A 20,272-nucleotide genomic window follows, 5' to 3' on the forward strand; every position below is an offset into this window, starting at 1 on the left:
GGGTCAAGTCTTAGCAAATACTGCAGGTGTCAGTCAGGATCATATCTCAGTTCTGCCACGTACCACAAAGTGGTTAAATCTTTTGGTTTGGAGCAAGTATTTTTCTTGCTTTACAGAACACATGCACATAAGAGTAACTACTTCTACATCACAACTTCTTCACCCCACTATGGATTCATGAGTTAAGGCCAACATCTATTGGAGACAGTCTAACAGAGCAACTTAGGTACGTGATTACTCCCATGGATACAGCACGCAATCAAGACTCACTTCTAAACTGCTTTACACCTGAGAAGTCACTGGCCTAACACATTTCATCTGTAGGCTCCCCTTCCAACCTTACACACTGTCCTCAATTTTCTGTCCAAGTTACAATCTGCAGCAGTCAGGCACAAGCAGTAGTTGTGACACTACAAGTTGACTTACCAGCTAGCACAAATGGTGGGTTACCGCTGCTGTGAAACATCTATAGAACCCAGTTCATCTATGGCGACAGATGCAACTTCACAGAAATTAGCATTTTAATTTGTCATATACTTTCTCAATAGAACCAAAAGAAACCTTTTTCTCCAAAAGACTTGGGCAATTGTTGAAGCACAAAGGCAAAAAGACCCAGTTAAAGCTGAAAATTCCCTTGTTAAATTAAAAGAAACCATTTTGCTCCCAACAACTTGCAGCATCAACAGCAGTGCCAGACAGTGAACACCAGTGTATGACTAACTTGAGGAAGAGGAAAAGCTAGGTTCGCTTAGATTAACTAAATTAAAAGTTTAGACTTTAGGTAAGTGAAGAGTTTGCTTTTTTGAATAATCATGTGATTGTACAATGATATAATCAGGAGGAATTAAGGTCACTGCTACACGTGTAACAGGAATATTCACTGCCATGTTTGCAGGGCCAAGAACACGTTGAAACAACATTCCACCTCCCGTATCATTCCTAGTTTCACACGGTTATATCCTGTAGGATGTGGGAGAATGAACCCAAAGAACAGGATATGGAGTAAAAAAGCAGAATTATGCCAAAAAGGCCTCCTAGTGTCCAAGAGTGGACACCTAATAAAGTAGAGGTAAACCATAATAATATGTAACACTATTGCAAATAGTAGTACCCTTATAAAATTAGATTTTCCATAGGCTACACCAGCACATAAAGTACTGTTTGGTTCCTATCCAGAACATTTAGATTTGAGAGCAGTGTGAAATCTTAAAAAAAGCCTCCTGAGAACGGGCAGGTGGATGACAGAGCTATGCCAGCATCACTGCAGGGCCTTGCGCAGTGTCTGACATTGTCAAAAGAGCTAGATGAGTATTAATACTTCCAGAATTCTCTCTACACTGAGCCCACCTGAGCTAATACACTTCTCCCAGAAGCTGAGGATTTAATTAAAAGCCAAACTGTACCCAGTAATTTAATTAAAATAGCAAGCAATACTGAGTGATTCAATCATGTATGTGTATCATTTTGTTTAGCCCAGTGAAAATGCAGGAAAGATAAGGCTACTAATAAAGAACTGGAATGAATAATGAAAGGGTCTATACTAACATACTGTACGTGTTGCATTAATTCTAATTGTTGTCCTGGATGCTGCAGGTATTTTGACTTCAAATCATCACATGCCGAGTACGATTCCAGGTTTGACTTTCAGTATATTTCCTGAATTACATTATTTATGCCTTGGGTTTAAATAGTTTTCTAGAGGTTGCACCATATTGATCCACAGTCTGACAACAGCTAGCTTGCTGGTCAAATCACTGGAGAGAAGTAGCTCTATTTCATTTAAACCTAAATGAAATTTATTTTGTCTTTATCCCCTATTTACACCTTATGTCCAGGGTCTTTTAGATTACACATTCTCCTCCATGCACGTCTTCTCTTCCTGTAGCCTCTTGCAATCTATGTAAGAGTAATTCTTCTTCCAACCAAAGGGAAACAGAGCTCAATTCAGAAGTTCTATTTATACCATGAAGAAAAACAAATGCTTTCCACCCTTCCCCCTTTTTTTTCGGGTGCGAAGACTGACACAACATTCTCCGCTCCTGCTTCTTCAGAATACGGCAGAACCCCCTGTACACCACTGATGCACATATTTGAGCAACTTCCAGCAACTTGGGAACATTTAACGGCTGTGAACACCTCTGTAGGTAAACATTTTAATTTCAATACATACAAAGATACAGTTGAATAAATGTATTACTTTTAGAAACTTACTGAAGAAAACACTATACCTTAGTGATCAGAATATCCATAAATACAGTTTTTCAGCTCTTGAAACTTTCCTCCAAGGCCAGAAATACTAGTATCAAGAGCCCCTGACACAGACTAATATTATTCTTTTTAGTTTTGTGAAAACTGATGCACATTGATCTTTATGCCATTTCCTTAGAAGGCTCACAGCAACCTAGTAGAGAACTCTAGCAGAGAACCAGGTAGTCTCAAGTCGCAGTACCTAGCTTTAACACTTTAACTTAGATAGGAACTTAAGACCACAGGTGGCATTTTCCTTCAGGTAATATTTTACTCAGTTTGAGGGGAAAAAAAATCTCTAGTTTCTGGAAAGAATCCTGACTTTTCAAGGCAAATGTTGACAATTCCTTCCAACATCTTTTTTTTCCTCCCAGTTCTGCTGCAGCAATTGGTGTGATGTTTTTTCTCCACTTCTCCCTATGAAGAATTTAGACTTTCAACAACAAAATTCACTGGGCATCATTCCTCCCTACCTAAGCCTTACTTCATGGTGAGTTGAACTAGCTGGTAACATCCCTTCAGGATTTGTCAGATTATTATGGCATATTTTTGGGTCTTCTATGTTTATTTCAGATATCAAAGGCACATCGGTAAAATCAGTACTTATGTGCGCAGCTATTTGTTAACGTACAGACAAACATGTTTGATTCAGTCTGAGGGGGACGCTTTCTAGGCAGTATCTTTCCTTTAGCCTCCTGCCAACCAGCAGCAGCTTTCTGAGTGCAAGGGCCTGGTGAAGCTCTAACGTGTGCCTGTGAGACTCTGGATAAATAAGAACACTGTAAGGAAAGAATTTTGATTAGAAAAGGTAGAGCATTTTAACCTTCAAAAATGTTTACTTTAACATCTGGCAGGTAGGTGGCTATTACCTTCATTTTTCTGATAAGAAAAAAAAAATGACTCAAAGACTGAGTAAATTACTTCCCTGAAGGTACTGAAAGAGACTGAATTAGAAATAAGGTAGTCTCAGCTAGATTTTTATGTTCAAGTTCACTAGGCCATGTGTGTCTTGTGCATACAAGACAATTAAAAATTGCATCTGCTTTTACTTTATGCATATGCTTCTTTCTTCTGAACCACGTTACAGGTATATATGAAAGAAGAGATCTAATGTGGCACACCAACAAAATGCTTATTTTTTTCCTCATGCTGTAGTTTCCATGTGAAAACCACCTAAAGGTTATATACTGAAGGACTTATCACATCAGTACTGCCAAATTAAAACACCTGTTTTTAATTTTAAAAGGAACATGCTAACTTGTTTTATTTAAGGAGAACTCGGCTACTTAAGAGACCGACGGCCTCCTTTCAATTACACGTATTGATTGGGACTACAGGAAGGTAACTAACAGGCTCAGTGTACGTTACTAAATCGAGAGTCTCCTATTACAGAACTTTAGGTAGCACAGTGGAAGAAACCAAAATCATCAGATGCTGTAAGAAACTCAGAGTAGCTGAACAAGCTAGGGGAATATACTACAGCCTTTTCAAACTGTATTTCGTGGTTCCTAATTACAAGCAGAGCATGAACTCCATTTACACTTCTAAAGCTGTGACAGCTTTTCTAAAGCCTAGACGCTAAAGTGCTTTTTTGGGCCCTACCCTTGGAACCAGTGATACACCAATTAGTCAACTGCTTTTAACTATTTAATTTCTAGTATTTTCAGAATAGGTATTACTCGGAGACACCAACATTAGTTAACAGCTCCTATTCCCTATCCATTAAATTAGACTCTTCGGATAACATCTTTGAAAAATAAAACAAAACAGAAAAGCCTTTTGAGTTTTAATTCAATAGGGTTTTTTGTTTGTGTTTTGTTTTGTTTTTTAAGTACTTGCAGCAATGTAAACTAAGACGCTGGGCATTACTGGAATGGCTGAGGCAAAAGAACTATTCTGGGAGCAACTACCTTAGGAGAACAGTCAACAGAAGACAGCTGGATGTGGTACATCCTAAGGCCTGGCAGGAAGACTTGCCAGAATTATAGTACGTTACCAGTTACTAATAAGATTTACTTTTCCTTTAATACTTCTTACTGAACTGGTTCACTCATAATCTCCAGAAGCAGTGCAGTATTTAATTTTAATCAATGGAAGTACATCATGCATTACACTGATACATAATCATGTCCTGAAGCCATTTTGGTTTGTACCAGATAAAACTTACCCATCTAGAAAGTGAATTTACCAGCACCATTACAAATTCTTCTCCACAGAAAATGGTTCCATGGAAATGAAACCATGATTTAATATTTTACTGAGTTTTAAGAGAAACATTAGTTTCAATACATGTTGGACTACATTGTACAAAGATGAAGCAGTTGTCAGAGCTTTGGGTTGTTTTTTTTTTTTGCTTATCTATTCAAGTTTGTTTCTTTCTTCCTGTCCTTTTGAAGATAATTTCTAAATTAACTGAGTAAATCAAATCATTCCAAATTTATTCTGGCACAATCCAAACAAGTGCCTCATCTCCTGTGTTTATGAACGAGCAGCTCTGTTATAAAAGTTAAGAATCTGCAGCTGGTTTTCTTCTACTTGTTTTATTACTGAATCACAGTGAGACTTGCTGCCACAGTATCTGTAAAAAAGGTACAGTCTCTTGTGTGTGGACACATTTTGTTTCTGATGGCTAACAGAACTGCTCAGTGCTTGATATGAGTCTGTTCTTTTCTTCCTCTTACCCCTCTGTTTAGCGGAAGACCAAAACAGAAGTAAAGCAACGGACACTTTTAAATAATCCCAAGAAAAGAATTCCATCAGGTTATTACAGATTTATACAGAACTAAATTAAAAACAGTGATGTGGAAAAATAAGTACAGTAACATACCAGAATTTTCTTTTTTATACTTCCTAACTATGCTTATGTGTTTGTGTGTATACTAGGTACACGCATATGTACACATAATATGAGACAAGTTTCTGAAATGGATTAGAATGTATGTTTGCCAAATATTTTTTAAAAGTTTTGTTCCTGTCCCTGCCAAGATTACAGAGTTTTACAATTTGTTTATAATGCCTTCTCATGGTGGTTGATTTACTCATCAATGTTTTAAAGTCCTTTCCATTGTAAATTATATATATATAAATATATAATTTGGCAAGCACCATATTATCTTTAGAATGCGTCAGACGTAAGTCAGGAGTTAGTCTAGGATGTAGGATATTTTGTAAGAGATACAATGCCAGTTTGTTTTTAATGTTCTAGCGCAAGATAAATGTGTTCCCCACGGGTTTATTCCCTCATCACCTTATGGTCAGCTTTCCTTTGAGCTACCTTTTTCAAATGACTTCTCAAATTTGTAATTTTGTTCCCCTAAGTAACATCTCTCATGATCGCTGATCACATACAAAGGAATGCAGTGCACTGATACCTGTACAGAAATTAACCTGCAGGCTTCACATGCATTTTTTGGACATATTTTTTTTATGAGCTGTCCTAAATAAGTTTTTTCTCTTATTTTAATAATGGACCAGAATACCTCTGTTTCTGTCAGTGATTCCTTTCATCTAGTTAATAAGCATTTACAATTGCCTGTCCCACTGCCCCTATTTTTTGTTTGTTTTCAATCAATGTAGTTAAACATTCATTTACATGTTTTTTTCCCCTGTATGCAAATAATCTTGAGATCACTCAAATACTTAGTTTGTTGCTTTACCTCGCTATTTTATACTCTTTCACAGTTCGGCTTCTCCTTTGTCTTCCATTTTTCTACTTAAATGAATTTGTCATCTGAGCCAACTGTACTATGCAACATGTACATCTTGTACCATTATGGCTTCTTCTCTTTCTTTGCCATTCTTCCTGTCCCCTCCTCTAATCTAAGCAAAGAATGAAGAATCTTAAGTGTTTTTTATGCGTTATCCTTACAAGAAACAAGCCACAAAGTAGTCAGGTACAAATTGAGTTATCAGCTATTCAGACATGTTGATTTTCTGTGTTGCTAAGCTGTAGCAAGCAGCTTTCTATTAAACTTGTTGCAACTAGAAACCATTTTATCAAGACAATCTTACCCATTTTGATCACATCTCGATGAAGCATTTCACCAACTTCTAATAAAAATTTAACACGGTATTTATCCAGTTTGTGTTAAAGTCACATTCAGCACCATCTCCGAGACAAAGTACAAAGGCTAAAATCTGTGTCTTTTTCTAGAGACATGCTTTAGTCCACAATAAGCAGTGGACAGTGATCTACATGGATAAAGTTACATCCACATAAAGTTCCTAACTAATTCAGAAGGGAAGTTATGCCCTTATAAGTTATACAAGTTATAAAGGAGCAGTCTGTGGTGTGTCCCAACAACGTGCTACGCCCTCACTCCATGCATTCAGCACAGCGAGGCAGTGCTCTGGCTAACCACCAAAGTTAGACTCTCATTTCCAAACTCAAGGTCTTACCGCTTAGAGGCCACTCGTGAACATGCATCCCTTCAAATCAAGAAACAAACAGCAGTAGTTGACAACATCTGACAAATAAAAATTGCAGAACAACTTGTTTTGCCTTGACCCATGCCTGAGGTTAGTAGTTACTGCAAAGCCTCCACCAAGAGCAGCAGTGGATAGGTAACTCTTCAAGTCTGCCTGCAGTCTGGGAGATTACAACTTCTTACAACACAACCTAGGCCGGTAAAACTCCAAGAAAATCTTTCCTGTCCACACAGGCAAGAAATACCGCTGACAACTGTTTGATCAGATTGCACCACAACTGAGCAGTTATTTTTTTTAAGTCTGACCAAACTGGAAGGTTTCAACATCTTCCCATCTTATTAAGCATCTATTCTGGCCAAAGAATATGAAAAATTTGAGATTCCTATCTGAGAAGCACACAAACAAATCGTCAACATCTCTCTAAGGCACTGCTACTGGAAGCTAAAGCTAGGCTTACTTTCCAGGGCCACCCCACTGATTGCCAAGAGCTCTGGATAGGTGGAGCCTGAGCTACAGACGTGTCCATAGGATGTGGCCTACAAAGAGCAAACCATTCTACGCAAAAGCTGCTGAAGAGCTGACACACTGTACTAATTTTTCTTTAATTGCTGACTAGGCCTGGATCTAACATGACAGATGTGAAACTCCTTTACTGATCATCTACAATATCCTCGTACATATTAGCAATTCCAACAATAACAAAGATCACAGCAGACTTCTGAGTGTGGGCTTTACAGAGCAAGTGATACCAGAACTACTTTTTGCTGTAAAATACTAAGCCTTTGCCACAAAATTAAGCTATGCTTTCTGTGCAAATAATTTCTGTGGCTTAGAAGTTTACAGCTCAGTATCTTTTAAAAATGTACACAGCTTTATTTAGTAGCAATATACATCTAGTCAAGTAATTAAGACAACACCCATAAACTTATAGTCTAATTTGCAAATAACCTTTTTCTAAAATACGTTTCCAGAAATCTGCATTATATAGCTAACTTTCACTCACAAATTTGCTGCCTCTAGTTTTAAAGCAAGTCTGTGGTCACCACCTGCTTACCACATCACTGAACTGACAAATTTATTTTCAGATCAAGGATCACAGGTGATTGATTTCGGACTGCTTACACTTCCAGCAGAAACGCTGTAATAGAATGTAACTTGAAGAATACAATTCCTGTAATTCGTTGATGATGTAACTGCCTACTAAATCTAATATTAAACAAATACATTATTTCAATACAATTGTTACCCATCATAAGACACTAAACTACTGAAAGGCCCACCCAAAACATTGCTGTGTGGAAAACATGCCTATTGTAACTGTCATCTAGAAACATTTCACAGGAAGCCGGTTTTGTTCTAGTAGTGTTGATTTAAAGGTTATCCAGTCAGAGAACCACAAAATGAGAATTAATTTTAAAATTTCTGTCTCACTGAAGCTTGCAAAGTGCATCAGCAATTAACAATTCCTATCACTTCTCCCAGTTCGCTGTGTGAAGAGGCTCAGAACTCGTCTTACAAATTGCTCTTTTGAAGATCAAAGGGAAGCTGAATTTGTCTGTGTGTGCTCTGGATGAGTTTGTAATTTACTGGAACTTTCCGAGGAGGCTTGGCAGCACGCTCATTTGACAGCCCCAGGGTACAGGATTCAGGGGAGCTCTGTGACTCTTCCCTTCTGAGTTCCTTCCTTGGCTTTAATTGGCACCTCATTAGAAATTAATGAAAATGACATCCTCTGTTCTTCCTGCTCCAGGCATAGAATGCTACAAAAAGGCCCATCACAATTCATAACACATTCAATTTATATAGCAATGGCTCTTAAGCATTATTTATGAGATATGAATTTCTTGTCAGCAGTTAATAACTTGTACAGAGCGGAAGCAGAACAAAAAAAGATCTCAAGAGTATGCGTGTATGAAAATAAACAAATCTTTCTACATCTGAAAAATGTTGTGTTTGAATTTGAAGAACCTTACTGGAACTCCCTTCTCAGTAGTGAATTGTTTTCTCTTCAAGGCAAAGCCCTGCAGCACTATCAGATCTGTCTAAAATTCCATGTAGCATCAAGGGAACGAGCTTAGCGGCATCACCTCTCTCTGGACAGGCCTTACAGAAGAGCCAATACAGCAGTCTCCCAAAGATCTCCGAATTTGCTGTAAAGTAGCAACCCACTCTCTCTGTCCCCTTTTAAAAAGGCTGTGCCCCACATCCAGTTACACTGGATTAATATTTGCAGGTACGTCTATATTAAAACATTAGCCAGTATGTATAGATTTTTCTTTCCACTAGGTCTCACTAAAAATGTCACTGGAAGAGTCACCAGGACACATCAGTAAAAAAGGAGAGGATTTCCAGTACTTCTAATATTAGGACAAGAAAATGTGTAACAGTAAACAATAAAATTGCTGTTCTGTGGAGTTAATTCAGATTTTAACAACAGTGTTTCAGACACAGCTTTGGAACAACAGCATATTTATGCAGTTAATCCTTTTTCCTTACATCCAAGCAAACACACACACCTGTCCTTCTAAAGATCGTGTCTGCCTTTTTATCGATTCTGACTATCAGAATTTCTTTTAATGTTTAAAGTTTAGGTTTTTTCAATGTTTTTTCCCATTGCTTCAGTTAAGGATTAAGATGCCAAGATTTAATAGCAGTGGTCTAAAGTCCAGATCAAACAATGTTCTATTTATTCTGTCCCATTTCCCATCACTCCTTCCCCCCAGGGTTTTTTGATCTGGCTTGTCATTCATGACCTAAAGCAACCTAATTTTACAGGTAACAGGGCAAAGTTAGTGAGAATGGTTTCTAAGGCAGCTTCTTTAAAAATGACAAAAGCTAGATGCTGATGAGTATTAGTAAAGCAGTTCAGGTGACGTGAAGCTGAGATAACCTGTGTTGCTCAGTGGCACGGTCTTGTTTGCTTCTTATTAATATTACCATTAAAAGTAAGTAGTGCAGGATATGCCTACTTTCACATCACATGAGAGCATTTCATTACAGATAACACATACGTACTGAATACAGTATTAACGAACCATTATAGCCACACAGATACACCAAAGATCTCCAGTTTTTTCAGCCCTGTTGCAAACATGGAAATAGATTCCTGCCTCCTACTTCTCTCATTAAATGTGTAGAATAGAAACATTTATTATACATACTGTAAACTATATAGGATGTAATATGTAATATAGGAATGCAAATTCTCATTTCCTCACTCATTGCTGAGGAACTCAGAATTTTTTGTTTCGTATTCATGTTTTATTAACACATTTTATGAACTTTAACAGAAGAATTTCCATAAAGCTGTATAAATCCAATAGAAACAATTTAAAGAATAATTCCTACAACACTTTTATTGCAACAATGTTGAATTATGGAACTACTTCAACTAAACTTGAGAGAAACCAACTAGATATATTTGTCATCCAGTTTACAAAAAAAAAAAGGCAGGTCTTATTTTATAATTTTAAAAACATTACTAATCAATGGAGGGACTTCTAAAAAGTTACTTTCATCTTCACTGCTCTTACATAGCTCCAATTTTGCAGAATGCAGGAAAGATTAATACTGCAACATAATTGCTACGTCATCTTTTCTCTAATTCTCCCCAAACTTGTAAAACCTCTTGCTCCCAATATTAGGGAGGATTCTTCTATTTCAGTCAGGTACCTGTGAGCAGCCACAGTCATTTGGTACGTGACAGCAGCAAACCAAGCGCAGAAACTCCTGCCTCTACCACCCTGATCAGAAAGCGCCGTACCAAACTACGTTATTGCTAGTGCTGAATTTCTTCAGTTTGATAAAAATGCAACTGGATACCTCAAAGTATCCAGACACATGATTTCCGTAACAAGAATTTCAGCATTACAGCTTTTGATTCCATATTTGGTGGCTTCACAGACAACATGTGTTAGTTCTATGGCAGTGCTCCAATATCTGAAACAAAGTCCGTCTCATGTCCAAAAGAGCACAACACAACAGTAATCTCTAAAAGGGTGAAGACAGACAGATGCTGAAGAAAAGAACAAAGGATATCACGGAATCTTTGCAGCTTTCTATCACTTCTCTTCACTTGATACTTGGTATTCAATATAGGAATTCATTAACTGGGTCTTTGTGAGTAGCTTAGTCAATCCTTTCTCTCCCCACTGCTGCTCAGAAGGACATGCCTTCTATCCAGAAAACATTTTAGTACAATATTCTACATTTCACAGGTGCAATGTGAATTGCACCTATTGTCTATGCAAATCCTTTGGAAATTATCCCCCTGCTGAAATGCAATGAAGTAACTAAACAAACTTCTCCAAACGTATCAATGCAAGCATGGTCAGAGAGCACAAGTGTAAGCTTTCAATACACCACTATATGAAAAAATAATTAGCAGGTAAAACTACCATGTGCATTATCACTGGGTCCGATGAGCACATTTAAACTAGTTATGAACACAATTGTTCCATGAAGGAGAGAGCATCTCCTCTGGAATCTAGTCACATTAATTATTGTTTCAGAAAGATTATTTGCATGTAATATGAAACCCCAAATTAGCTGTCTGCTTGAAATTATCATCCTCAATTCAATTAGTTGAACAGTGTCACCAACTTTGGAAAAGCCAGGTTGGATGATTTTAAGTGTACAGTGAACAAGAAGTCTTCCCTCCTCAACAGCTAACTGTGAGAATGAAAACATTTTCAGTTAAGAGGCAAAAAATGGTTTTAACTTTTTAATAATAATGTAATTATAAAATGCAGAATGTATGCTGACCTATGTTCCTTTAAGCTCTGTAAAAACCTTGTCATCTTTGCATATTTACTGATGTGCTTTGTGTTTCTTCTCCTGTCAAGTGGGTATGATGCTCTCCCGCCTTACAGGGACTTCTGAAGCTAAATTCATTAACATCTGAGATCTCTTGAAACAAGGCAGTACATCAAGGCCAAAGTTTTAAAGGGAAAATTAGACAGGAACTAATTATAACTTTTTGCTACCAGTGGAAGCTATAGCTTCTGTTTAAAGTATCTTTGAAAGAGATTTAAAAAGATGTAGCCGTTCTCTGTATTTCCACCTCCGATACGGATCGGAGCACAGCTGCACTAGAAAGCCGGACGCTACTGACAAATGGTACTCACCACAGCGACAAGATCCCAGTTCCTGCTGTACTAGCTCCAGTTTTGTTTGGCACTGGAAGCATCGGCGTCTACTCTTCTGTTTGGATCGACTGGTTTCTTCAGGTCTGTCATTACTGTCATCCAGTAGCCGTGGCCGTTTCACAGGAGAAGCCTCACTCTCCGACTGTGAATCTGTTGTATTCACAACAAATATTTTAGGAAAAATATTAGAACTTCCTTGCTGAGGCATCCCTTTGGGCAGATTGAAGGTATATTGCTTTCAGCTGGGGCCACCACCAAGATACTTCCCATTCTATTGCATATACACGTTTTCTTAACAATCAAAATGAGCATCAAATTATCTTTGTTCCCTATAAGAATCCCTCCTGCTGGCAATACTGAATATAAAATGAACTGATTAGCTTCTTTCCAGCCGTGGCTGGGTCATACAGAGATACACGTAGAGTACGCGCCATCCTAAACAATTGCAGGCTTCATCTGTCATCTCATTTAGTTTCTCCCGTGCCCCTTTTTCGTTCTCCCTGCACAAACTAACTGAAGTAGGGTGCTGATGAAAAACAACTGAACGCAGATTTGACTTATTTCCTCCCTGGGCAGGAGGGAGATTTTTAAGGCGCAGCATGTAAATTATCTCTCTTATGACTGAAGGCGGTACATGAAAGCACCATACTGTGCTTCCATCTCTTTCCACATGGAGAACAATTTAAATCAAAATTAGTATACACCAACAATACAAACCCAAACCAAAATAAGCTCAATCTGTACGTGCATGCTATGCAAAGTGCTCAGCCATTTTTAAAGAATTACAATACTATTTGCATTAATACCTTTATAAATCTCAACTTACAAGAAAATGGCGTGTGGAAAGCTTTAAGAAGCTAAAGTTCGGTACAGTGTTACTTCAGGTAGTGTGGTGCCTTTTTGTGTGTTTTCTTTTACAATGGAGAGTATATTGACCAGGGCCCTAGAGTAGCACATGAAATGCACATTACTGACTGGAACGTGGGATGCCCAGGCCTTATTTTTGGGGCACGTCAGAGGCCGTGGATTTCAGTAGATCTGCCACTCTGCAATCTGAGTCAGGTCAGGCTATAGAATATGTTTTCCCTTCCCAAACCTATGCATAGCGGCATCGATTCACTATTTCTTTTTAATGGAAGTTGCAAATAAAATTAATTCAAACTCTACTAAAAATTAAATTGTTTGTAGTAGTGTTGCAAGGAAACTAGATGCTGAAAGCCATTATTGCAATCGGTCAGTGTTCTAGTGCAAGACGGTGATCAAGGGAAAAAAAAGCATTAGTTCAGTTAAATTCATTCTTTTTGGCAGGACGGTAGCCTATTGAACATGTTTTTACCTTTATTTTAAGTTTCCATTGCATGGTGTCCTGTGCTTATGGAAAACATGTCTACTTTGTGTTAGTTGTCCTGGATTAGCCAGGAAAAGATAACTGCCATGGCTAAAACACTGTCCATATCCTTGTTATTTTAAGGATCTTATCTGTTCCTCTGCTTATCAACATCATGACTTTCCTTGAGCAAATATCTAATGAAGTCAGACTAGGAATACCTGCTAGCCTCTCCCCGCAGGGTATGCTCTATTAACTTTCCCTGGTTCCTCACATGCAGTATGAACTAACCCACTTTTCTTACCTGTGTTTCAGACCTTGTCTCACAGTATTCTTCCAGTTGTTGGACGCCAATATTACAGCCATTACAAATATACAACTTGCCTCACTTGGGTCTACTTTATTTCTGTCATACTGCTCTTAAGATAGGCTGAAAATGTGCCTGGCTTTACAATAAGTAAAAAGTCTTCCCATCTCACATTTCACAGGAAAGCGAACTGCTTTCTGCACAGTATATAGGTCTTAAGTTTTTATTAAGCTGCGATAATTTTATCTGATGTGTGCCTCAATACAGCCTTCTTTTTGATCAATGTCATAGATTACAACTTACACCTTACAAAATACATTTATTAGGCCTAAACTAACATTCAATATGTAGCATACTCCACCTCTGCACATTTGGCTGTGCAGGAGCCTTGACAAGGAAAAGAAAGTAGTGCTCAATGAATTAATACAATTATGGAACAACTACTCCTGTCTGAAATTAAATCTCTGCAGAAGATGATCCAAGAGAAAGATCCTCTGAACAGGCTGCCCGACTCTCTGGACAGAAATCCCAACCGGTAACTCCGAGGCAACAGCCCTGCCACACAGACACTTGTTTACAGAGTGCCTACAAGAGCCGGCTCGCTTGCCACGTCGCAGGGTGCACCCTTCAACAGGCACCTTCGCACTCCAACCTGGCTGACTCAGGGTGCAGGAACGATCTGTTCCGACCCACCTTGCTGCCAAAGATGGGGAACCACATGATTTGAGGTTTATTCATTACTCGGAGAAACAGATATGCTGCTCTTTTGAAATAGCTACCTCCCACACGTCTTTTGCTTCTGGAAACATAAGGCATTCTGGTAGTTCTCAGAAGCAAATGTGGCATTCTGAACTAAGCCGATGGAAATCATAGTGGTCTGCTTATAACAAAATCTAAATAAGGGATTCATGTGTATGAGTCAACCAGTGTCTAATCAGTTAATGAAGCCGTGTGCCTTAATGAGAAAAACAGCTATCCTGCATCAGGCTAGTACTCCTATAATTAAAATATTTAATTATACATTTCCTGTCAATTGGTAATGACTAATTGAATATTCACGTAAGTTGGTTAATATGATAGAAAGGAAAATTTAGGTATCTCATTTTTCCAAATGCGTATCTTTTTGCCATAAATTAAACAGTGTTAACACTGAGGTAAACTTTGCCTGTCAGAGACAATACCAGCTATCTGATCACTGCTTGCACAGCACCTTGGGCACGCAAGCCCAAGCTAACACTCACTGCAAAAGACACCAACAGTACACACGCTTACCTCTTCTCATGGGCAAGTACAAAGAGCGAGGAGAGAGCACAGACCAGAAATCAGAACTTTTAGATTCAGTCCTGCATGCATTTCTTCCAGATCACGTTGCCTTCCGCAATACTGACACAAAGCAATACAGGACACAAAATAAATCTTCCACCACCTGGAAGCTTGCAACATTAAACTTCAGAGATCTGATAGCAAAAGGAAATTGTCATGCAGAGCTTTACTACCTGGATTGCAAAAAAACCCCAAACCCTAGGAACAGGGTGAAGTGCTGCAACTAGACTCAAGAGTAAATTCTCAGTGTGAACTATTAAACAATCAAAAATGGCTACAGAGAAGAGGATTCGTTCAGCCAGTGACTGACAGTGGCTTTCTTTAGAGGGATGGTTCGTGCAACAAGAATTACATCTTACACTGCTTTTAAGAAACATTTTCCACACTCAACTTGCATTTTAGCATTATACCTAAACCAACAAATACCTAATTTGAGGAAACAAAAAAGAATGCTTTCCTTTTACCTGCAGATGTCAAAAATCATAAAACTTTTCTGTAAAAATGAAGAAAAACAACAGAGAAGAGACAGCCCCAAAATTTCACAAAGACATTGCTCAGCAGAGTAACTGCTATTGACACTCTCCCATCGCAATTTTAATTCAGAGTTAAGAAAGAAGGAGTCTTCTAATCTATATCTGATGTTGGAGATTCTTCTAATTGTGGTGACTCTATCAAACTCCCATTTGAAATGGGAGAATGAAGTAATTCAGCTAAGCAAGAGGCTTGTCTGGAAACAACAAGCAGAGTACTGTTCTTAAAATTTCTGTTATGTCTTGGACAGAAACTCACATTTCTTCCTTCCTGTCACTGTTCTTGTCTCCATTACTCATGCTCTCCCCTCAAAATTTTCCAAATAAATGGCGTTACGACTGTCAAGAGCTGAATCTCACTCTCTTATTCTCCTGCCATGGAGGAATTTGCAGGCTGCATGCACATGGCTTCCCTAAAGATCATGATAGCTCTTCCATGGCATTTTGGGGAGAGAGTGGGATGCTCTAAGCCCAACAGAGAGCGAGCTGAGAAAACGTAACAGGGAAGGAGGAAAGGAGGAAGAGATGGGAGAGTAGTAAGAGAAAGAGCAGCCCTCCTCTGCTACTGCTTGCTTCAAGAGTGAGATGAATCTGTTTGACGACAGCTTTTGAGGCACTCAGGTTTTTTTTCTTTTCATAAAGAATTCATCACACTGACAGACTGACATTTATGATCTCAGCTGCCTGTGCAAACACCAGTAAAAGTAGTAATTAATGAACCCTCAAACATTACTGCCATCTCCTCTGAAACTATTTTAAAAGGAGCTTCAGCTGTTAAAACCTCTGTCCATGAAGAAACTTTCACGGTCACAGACAATAACTACCTAACAGGGATTAGCTAAAGTTCAAGCAGTTGCCAGTTTCTAGGCATTTGGGTTTTTTTTCTTCATTATTCCATTTTTAGATGAGGGATTACTTAATTCCCTGGCATGTTGACTATGCATTACAAATTTCATCTAGAGGAAACTGCCTCTTTACAAATCTTTCCTATCACATTTACCAGAATCATCATTTAAAATCATCTCATTTACTTCAAATGAACCTAAAATTAACATAGTTTTTCCAAACCCCATTTGCTTGTTGACTATTAATGAAGAGACAGAAATTCAAGATCAACATCTTAAGAGCCGTTTCACAACTGTGGCCACCTCAGTTCCTCCCTGTTGCTGTATAATGCTGTGGAAACAGTTATTTTGAAACTCTGACATTTGCATTGAGATGAACATCTCGTCCTCTGACGCAATCATGACTGCATCGCAAAGCTACGTCAGAAACCTAAGCACACACCTCTTTAGAAGCGCTCATAAGAAATTCATTTCTTTTATGAATTCACCTTGATTTTTCTTAAAACACTACAGACAGGTATCTCAAAAATTCTTACATAAACACTTCAGTAACATTTAACCACACAATCTCTTTTCTAGTATCATCGAAGTGCCCTTAGCCTCACCATTTCACTGATTTATTTTTTCCCCTCCATAGGGTTTAAAAGCAATTGCACTAAGACTCGGTCCCTATACAATGTGGGGTAGGGAACCCCCATAGGAATAGTCCCTATAGAACTCCAAGTCCCACCAGCTACTTCTTTGCTTCAGGAGGGTCCCTGTGAAATCACTCTGGAGACTATAAATAACCCCCAGAAGCTGCATTACAGAAGTTATTATTGCTCATCAATTACCAAAACTATTCAACAGTAGTTGTTTCCAGCTCTGATGAGAAAAAACAACCAGGCAACAAAAAACCCCCAGAAGTTACAGCCTAGCTGTTTGAGGTACTTAATTGAAAGAGTTGCTGCAAGATGTTCCAAATGCGAAACATTACTGCTGCGCTTCAAATTCTGTCAGCAAAATTCACCTCCTCCCTTTGCAAGAGAGATTAAGAAAAAGGCTTCTGTTACAGTGACTTAAAGTGGTGGGGTTTTTTAATGAACACTAAAAAACAGCCAAAAAAAAAAAAAGAAATTTAGCATGTGTATTGCTTGGAGTGTAAGCAGTATTTTTGAACTCAACAATAGCATGGCTTAATTTCCCCGAAATGAGAGCTGGCACACACGATGCGTGTGTTACAAGGAAAGAAGAGCAGAATCAAACCCGTGCAGTACCAAGCACTCTGCTAGCACAGCGAGAGCAGGCATTTGTAGAATACAAAGATGAACCCTCCAGAGCACCACAAAACTGGTGTACGTGGCTAACTGACAGCACGTCTTGCAGCGCACGAGTACGGTGCTATCCTTAAGCAAATCTGCTGCATAACAGCATAGGGCTGTGGCCAAGCTCATGCAACTAACACAGCCCAGGGGCTCCAGCTGACCCAAATGCCAACAACCTGAAATGCAGGCGAGGCCAGGGGGGTCCCCTGGCCACCACTCCCCCTCCCAGAAAGTAAGCGGGCCTGATGCGGAGGGGCTGCCTGCCACAGATACGGGGTGCTTCAGACAGGGACACTAATGTGCGTTGTGTCACACGTGTACCTGCTCCTCCAAGTATTAAGCTGCCTGTTTTCATAAAACCTGCATGTGAGATTAGTGTGTTTGAGACCTTGATACCTTTGTGAAATTTGATTAAAATAATCCAAGAAATTCAGAAGTTATTGCAGGACAAACTATGGGGGCCTTATTTCCTTAGGAAACCAGGCAGGCATCCCTCACCCCCAATGGTTTACATGCATCAACCTAGTTTGCGTTTCTTATCACCAAACCTTAAAACTTAACACTCTCTAGTTAAAATTTTTTTTAATATATATGTATGTGTGTGTGTGTGAATGAGTATTAATGCATATATTACTGCTGGCATATGATTTCAGGAAAACAGAAAAATGTGGGAGCATAACCGTACAATTTCAGTAACATTCCACTTATATGTAAGAAAACACATTTTTACTGTAGGGGAGACCCGACCCTGGCACAGGTTGCCCAGGGAGGCTCGTGAGGCTCCATCCTCGGAGGTTCTCAAAACCTGACCGGACACGGCCCTCAGCCTGCTCGAGGCGACCCAGCTCTGAGCAAGGAGGTTGCAGCAGGTGGTCTCCAGTGGTCCCTTCCACCCTCAGCCATTCTGTCATTCTGAGATTCATGGATGGGAAAATAATAATAAAAAAAATTTATATACTAATTCTTTCCTACTTCTCACATTTTTTGTTTTCCTATAAATTTGTATTGTCAGTACTATCATCCGTCAAAAAGGAAGTACACTGTGTTGCAGTGTAACTTAATGAGGCTATTAACTACCATCTCTAACAGAATGGAAGAGACGAATCTAATGCCAGTAAGCCAGATGAACAAAATGCAGGTTGAAAACTGTATGTCAAATAGTGAACGACATAGGCTACAGCATGCATTTTACCTAGGTTATAATTAGAAAAAGTGTGAAAATGCCTATTATCCTTTCCTGTCAATAAATTTCATAATTGTTAAATTAAGCAAAAAGCTAATTAGTTTTCATCTCATATTTAGGCTCCTATACTACATCTGTTTTATAGTTAAATTCTTGCATTACTTCCCTCTATACTCTCCGATGTCAGCACATCTTCAGTTAATAAAAGTGTTCATTTATTTCTCAAACATTTTTACTTATATACTCAATTGATTCAAATGAGTACATATTTAAATGTAAACAGGCACCTGTACTGTACACTTATTTTGATGGATTAACTTGGGGCATTTCAATTAGTTGAAACATTTCGTAAGACAATGGCCACCCCTATTGCTGCTGATTGAAAGGAGGAGCTTGTTTTTTAGAAAACTAGGCAAATGGGGCTCCTTTCCTGAATTACACCAACGGGACAAGTCTGTAACCTCTGGAGCCCACCCCAACAGATGAGTTTGCGAAGAGAGAGCAGGCTGGACAGCCCTACTGAGCACTCGGCCTGGTGCCTGCTGTCCATCTCGTGCTACAAGGGTAAACGGCTGAAGAACGTGTTCAAAACCAGTTGCCGACAGCAAAATCATATGCAGAGGTGACTGCTGGTGTGTGCAGGCATGAGACGAAATTCTTGTCATCTTCATTACTGGGGACCATTTAGGCAATCTAGAAGCTTGATACTATTCTAAGGATGTTAAGGAAAGCTGGTTTGGGTTGTTGGATTATTTTTTTTTTAACAGCTGACAAACAGCATCTCAAGCCCTTCATATATTCAGACTATTATAAAGAACAAACCTTGAAAATATCAGAAGAGGAAAAAGGCCACAACGCTAAACTTGCTAGTTTTCAAAAAAGTATTTTAGAGGTGTCAATTAGAACTTATTTTCTTATTATTAGATTATGTATTTTAACAGCATAGGGTTAGGATTGGGAGAGGGACAAAAGCAGAATCTGGTGACAGCTGAAGTTGGAGAACAGATGATATCATAAGTGGCCTGAATAATCAGAACAGGATTATTAAGTGAAGCAATAATGCACAAATACAGATAGGTAAATGGAAGAACAGAAACACAAAGAAGAAAAAAGCTGTAACACAGGAATATACATGATGAAAAAGTTATGAAGGCAAATCATGAACATCCTGGCCATTCCACAGCACCTGGAGACTACTTACTAGTATTCAAATATGTATATTTCCATATATGAATATGTATGTACAAACACACACAAATAAGCTTACGCTGGTTCTGATGAAATGGGAAATTCAAAAGCATTCAGCAATATCATAGTTTTGTTTTTGCTGACTTTAATGAGCCCTCTTATCCTTTCTGGAATTCTCTAATATTGGATTAACAAGAACAGATAATGCTATAAATATTGTGTACTCACTAGTCAGCTCAAGAGTGCATAACTAAGCAGTGCTGCTCTGCTTCAAAATCCTAGTAGTATACTCCAGCTATGTCCTCATCAGTCAGATGTTATACGGTATTCAGGAAAGGTAATTCTTCAAACTAATAGCCTAAAACTAGTTCTATATAGAAACTACTTGCTCTGTTATTTTACATTCATACACTGACTTTTTTTTAGCGCACCCTCCCCCCCAT

General features: G+C 38.6%; 1 protein-coding gene across 1 annotated transcript in view; it reads right to left on the reverse strand.

Annotated features, from left to right (window-relative positions):
* The window catches only part of ZFAND3 (zinc finger, AN1-type domain 3), a 51,495-nt gene that overhangs the window by 10,414 nt on the left and 20,809 nt on the right, over nucleotides 1-20,272 (reverse strand). Inside the window, exon 3 of the mRNA XM_009700262.1 lies at nucleotides 11,802-11,972. Within this exon, the coding sequence (XP_009698564.1) occupies nucleotides 11,802-11,972 (171 nt within the window). The remainder of the gene's footprint in view (nucleotides 1-11,801; nucleotides 11,973-20,272) is intronic.

This window comes from Cariama cristata, unplaced genomic scaffold (assembly GCF_000690535.1).
Source record: "Cariama cristata isolate BGI_N322 unplaced genomic scaffold, ASM69053v1 scaffold1615, whole genome shotgun sequence".
NCBI lineage: Eukaryota > Metazoa > Chordata > Aves > Cariamiformes > Cariamidae > Cariama > Cariama cristata.